The sequence below is a fragment of the Cebus imitator genome, unplaced genomic scaffold (genome assembly GCF_001604975.1).
Source record: "Cebus imitator isolate Cc_AM_T3 unplaced genomic scaffold, Cebus_imitator-1.0 Scaffold216, whole genome shotgun sequence".
NCBI lineage: Eukaryota > Metazoa > Chordata > Mammalia > Primates > Cebidae > Cebus > Cebus imitator.
The window spans coordinates 230,467-236,012 of NW_016107531.1; the positions used below are offsets into that span (position 1 = coordinate 230,467).

Here is a 5,546-nt window from a genome sequence, read left to right on the forward strand (position 1 = left end):
TTTTTGTATTTTTAGTAGAGACGGGGTTTCACCATGTTGACCAGGATGGTCTTGAACTCTTGACCTCGTGATCCACCCGCCTCGGCCTCCCAAAGTGCTGGGATTACAGGTGTGAGCCACCACGCCCGGCCCGCCTGGCTACATTTTTTATTTTTAGTACAGATGGGGTTTTACCATGTTGGTAAGGCCGATCTCAAACTCCTGACCTTGTGATCCGCCCGCCTTGGCCTCCCAAAGTACTGGGATTACAGGCTTGAGCCACTGCACCCAGCCACATTTTTGTATTTTTAGTAGAGACAGGGTTTCACCATGTTGGTCAAGCTGCTCTCGAACTCCTGACCTTATGATCTTCCCGCCTTCGCGACCCAAAGTGTTAGGATTACAGCCATGAGCCACTGCACCAGCCAATGTATTAATTTTTAAAGGTAAAAACAAGGTTGACAATGTTTAAAAAAAAAAAAAAAAAAAAAAAAAAAAAAAAAAAAAAAAAAAAAAAAAAAAAAGTCGTCAAACTCACAGAAGCAGAAAATGCTGGTTTTCAGAGATGGAATTTTTGGGGGACATTGCGGAAACACTGGTCAAAGGACATAAGATTTCATGTGAAATCGTTCAACATGGTGACTATAGTTACTATCTGTATACTTGAAAATTGCTAAAAGAAAACCTTAAGTGTTTTCACCACAAATATCTTAGTATGTGAGGCAATGCACAGGTTGATTAGCTTGACTTAGCCATTCCACATTGTGTACATCTGTCAAAACATGTTGTGCATCATTAATTTTTATTTGACTATCAAAAAAAAAAAATACAGTCATCCCTTAATATTCATGGAGGATTGGTTCCAAGACCTTCTGTGGATACCAAAATCCAAAGATATAAAATGGCACCTCCTCCCACATACTTTAAATCATCTCTAGTTTACTTAGAATACCTTGTACAAGGTAAATGCTATGTAAATAGTTGTTATGTGATTTAGGGAATAATATCAAGAAAATCGGTAAATATGTAATTTATTTTTCAAATGTCTTCAATCCAAGGTTGGGGCTGAATCTATGAATGTGCAACCCACAAATACAGAGGGTCGACCGTATTTGCTAACATATAATGTTTCAGAGAGCTTTTTTTTTTTTTTGAGATGGAGTCTCGCTCTGTCGCCCAGGCCAGGCTGGAGTACAGTGGCACGATCTCAGCTCACTGCAACCTCCGCCTCCAAGGTTCAAGTGGTTCTCTTGCCTTAGTCTCCCAAGTAGCTGGGATTATAGGCACCCACCACCACATCTGGCTAATTTTTTTTTTTTTCAAGACAGTATTGGTCTGTCACCCAGGCTGAAGTGCAGTGATGCAATCTTGGCTCACTGCAACCTCTACCTCCCAAGTTTAAGCAATTCTGCCTTAGCCTCCCAAGTAGCTGGGATTATAGGCACCCACCACCACATCTGGCTAATTTTTTTTTTTTTCAAGACAGTATTGGTCTGTCACCCAGGCTGAAGTGCAGTGATGCAATCTTGGCTCACTGCAACCTCTACCTCCCAAGTTTAAGCAATTCTGCCTTAGCCTCCCAAGTAGCTGGGATTATAGGCACCCACCACCACATCTGGCTAATTTTTTTTTTTTTCAAGACAGTATTGGTCTGTCACCCAGGCTGAAGTGCAGTGATGCAATCTTGGCTCACTGCAACCTCTACCTCCCAAGTTTAAGCAATTCTGCCTTAGCCTCCCAAGTAGCTGGGATTATAGGCACCCACCACCACATCTGGCTAATTTTTTTTTTTTTCAAGACAGTATTGGTCTGTCACCCAGGCTGAAGTGCAGTGATGCAATCTTGGCTCACTGCAACCTCTACCTCCCAAGTTTAAGCAATTCTGCCTTAGCCTCCCAAGTAGCTGGGATTATAGGCACCCACCACCACATCTGGCTAATTTTTTTTTTTTTCAAGACAGTATTGGTCTGTCACCCAGGCTGAAGTGCAGTGATGCAATCTTGGCTCACTGCAACCTCTACCTCCCAAGTTTAAGCAATTCTGCCTTAGCCTCCCAAGTAGCTGGGATTATAGGCACCCACCACCACATCTGGCTAATTTTTTTTTTTTTCAAGACAGTATTGGTCTGTCACCCAGGCTGAAGTGCAGTGATGCAATCTTGGCTCACTGCAACCTCTACCTCCCAAGTTTAAGCAATTCTGCCTTAGCCTCCCAAGTAGCTGGGATTATAGGCACCCACCACCACATCTGGCTAATTTTTTTTTTTTTCAAGACAGTATTGGTCTGTCACCCAGGCTGAAGTGCAGTGATGCAATCTTGGCTCACTGCAACCTCTACCTCCCAAGTTTAAGCAATTCTGCCTTAGCCTCCCAAGTAGCTGGGATTATAGGCACCCACCACCACATCTGGCTAATTTTTTTTTTTTTCAAGACAGTATTGGTCTGTCACCCAGGCTGAAGTGCAGTGATGCAATCTTGGCTCACTGCAACCTCTACCTCCCAAGTTTAAGCAATTCTGCCTTAGCCTCCCAAGTAGCTGGGATTATAGGCACCCACCACCACATCTGGCTAATTTTTTTTTTTTTCAAGACAGTATTGGTCTGTCACCCAGGCTGAAGTGCAGTGATGCAATCTTGGCTCACTGCAACCTCTACCTCCCAAGTTTAAGCAATTCTGCCTTAGCCTCCCAAGTAGCTGGGATTACAGGCGCATGCTACCACAACTGGCTAATTTTTGTATTTTTTCAGTAGAGATGGAGTTTTACCATATTGGCTAGGCTGGTCTCAAACTCTTGATCTCATGATCTACCTACCTCAGCCTCCCAAAGTGCTGGGATTATAAAACTTATTTTTGTACTTTTAGCAGACACGGAGTTTGGCCAGGCTGTTCTTGAACTCCTGACCTCAAGTGATCCACCACACCCAGCCTCAGAGAATATATTTTAAGAAAACATTAGCCTGGTCAATATGGTGAAACCCCGTCTCTACTAAAAATACAAAATTAGCCATATGTGGTACAATGTTCCTATAGTCCCCCCTACTCAGGAGGCTGAGGCAGAAGAATCACCTGATCCAGGAAGGCGTAGGTTGCAGTGAGCCAAGATGGTGCCACTGCACTCCAGCCTGAGCGACAGAGTGAGACTCCATCTCAAAAAAAGAAACAAAAACAAAGTGAGACCACACGATTTGTGTCTGCTAGCCATTAATCATTCTCTTACAGAACAAAAAGCTATGGTCTGAAACTCTCTTTTCCTTGCCCTGGGCTGAACCCCTCCCTGACTCCCCAGTGACTTTTTCTTTTCTTTTTCTTTTTTTATTTTCTCTTGAGGAATACAGTTGAACCCACTGACTTTTTCAAGGTCCTTCCTGTGCTGACTGGCTCAGATTCAACACCCTCTAAGATGGTACTCATCTACCGGGTGCTGAGCACTTCATGTGAACGATTTCATTAAATCTTTTTTTTTTTTTTTTTTTTTGAGACAGAGTCTTGCTCTGTCACCAGGCGCCAGGCTGGAGTGCAGTGGCGCGATCTCAGCTCACTGCAACCTCTGCCTCCTGGGTTCAAGCAATTCTCCTGCCTCGGCCTCCCTAGTAGCTGGGACTACAGGCGTGTGCCACCATGCCCAGCTAAGTTTTTCTATTTTTTTTAGTAGAGATGGGGTTTCATCATGTTGGCCAGAATGGTCTCAATCTCTTGACCTCGTGATCCGTCCGCCTCGGCCTCCCTAAGTGCTGAGATTACAGGAACGAGCCACTGCGCCCGGCCTGAATGCATTAAATCTCTCTAAGCCCCTCTCAGGTCAGGCACCAATCTTATTTTCTTTTTACAGACAAGAAGAAAGGCTCAGAGAGGATGGGCATTCGAGGCTGGAGGGAAGAAGCTGGGCCCTGAGCTCACCTCTTTGCAGTGCTGTTCCCTCAAGAGGTCTCGGAGGGTGCGGTTGGTCTCTTCAAATGTGCTCAGCTTCTGCAGGAGAAGTTCCTTCTGCCTCGTCAGGGTGTTGATGTCCGTGCAGGTCATTTGTTTCTCCTGAAAGACAAGCAGGCAGTCTTACAGATGTGGGGGAAGAGGGAAGAAGCAGGCCCCATGGGCACTCGAGGGCTGGTGTCAGAAAGCCCAGACAAGGAGAGCCAGGCTGTGTATAGCGCCACGGTGATCAAGGGCAGGATTCCCGGAGGCGGTGGACCCAAAGGGACAAGCAGGAGCTAAGCCTGCTGTGAGCAAAGGTGGAGAAAGGGGTGGGAGAATGTGGGCAAATACAGTCAGGGCAGACTTCCTGAAGGAAGCAAAGGAGGATGACAAGAACTAGTGGCTGATACTTGCAGGAATCAACCACATGCCTTGACTCACTGTGATCCCAGGTGACCCATGATGAGGTCTCCTCACAGGCGGTGACCAGAGGTCATCTTTAAGGGTCAAGGATTGGGAAGTGAGAGTGGTAGGTGGGGGCCTGGGGGTTAAGCATGCCCTCCCCCAGCCTGAAGATGTCATAAAGACTGCCTGATGACTGCATAAAGACCCCACCACAGCCTGCAGCTGCCCCCTCCCTGGGACAGTTCCATGACTGGGGTCCTCCCACCTGCCACCTACCGTTTTCAGCTTCCCGATGGTATCCTTCAAGGCCATGACCTGCTTGGCAGCTGCAGCCCCATCCATTTCCGCCTCTACCAGCTTGGACATGAGGCACTCCTTCTCCTGTTGTAGGTGTTTCTTCTGAAGTCTAGGGCCAGAAAGACAGGGCTCTGTAAGCCCTCCCAGCCCCCGCATGTCCAGAGCTCCAAGCTTGCCTCACAATGCCCTGGGAAGCCACCTCTGGTTAGGAAAAAGTGGGGGAAGGGGCAGGGACAGCCCTTCTGGCCTGGGTGGCCTTCTGAAAGGACCAAGGCCAGAAGTTACATTTGCCTGGGCAGCAGACCATGGCCTCCACACCAAGAGACATTAGCTACCTGTGGCCTTGTTTCTCTCAAACACCCACCATTATCATCTCTGCACACCCCCCAACACCACGCCCTCCTATCCACCATCTTCAGATACACTTTTGAGCCCTTCTATCTCTTCTCTACGCTGGAGTCAAGGTTTTTAAAACCTTTCTATGGCTCTAGGCCAGGTATAGTGGCTACTGCCTGTAATCCCAGCACTTTGGGAGGCTGAGGCAGGTAGACCACTTTAGATCAGGCATTTGAAAGCAGTCTGGCCAACAGGTGAAACCCCATTTCTACTAAAAATACAAGTTAGCCAGGCATGGTGGTGAGCACCTGTAATTCCAGCTACTTGGGAGGCTAAGGCAGGAGGATCACTTTAGCCAAGGAGGCAGAGATTGCAGCGAGCCAAGATCATGCCACTGCACTCCAGCGTGGATGACAGTGTGAGACTCCGTCTCAAAATAAACAATTTTTTTTCTTATATGGAGTCTCGCACTGTTGCCTGGGCTGGAGTGCAGCAGCACAATCTCAGCTCACTGCAACTTCCGCCTCCAGGGTTCAAGCAATTCTCCTGCCTCAGCCTCCCAAGTAGTTAGGATTATAGGCGCCCGCCACCATACCCAGCTCATTTTTTGTATTTTTTTTT

The 5,546-nt window shown here is 47.0% G+C and overlaps 1 protein-coding gene across 19 annotated transcripts in view; it reads right to left on the reverse strand.

The window, feature by feature from the left end:
• The window catches only part of ODF2 (outer dense fiber of sperm tails 2), a 47,682-nt gene that overhangs the window by 24,746 nt on the left and 17,390 nt on the right, over nt 1-5,546 (reverse strand). For all 19 annotated transcript variants that reach the window (XM_037745881.1, XM_037745877.1, XM_017548966.2 and 16 more), the window contains 2 exons: nt 4,569-4,698; nt 3,876-4,007 (listed from right to left, as the gene is read on the reverse strand). In XM_037745881.1, the coding sequence (XP_037601809.1) occupies nt 3,876-4,007; nt 4,569-4,698 (262 nt within the window). The remainder of the gene's footprint in view (nt 1-3,875; nt 4,008-4,568; nt 4,699-5,546) is intronic.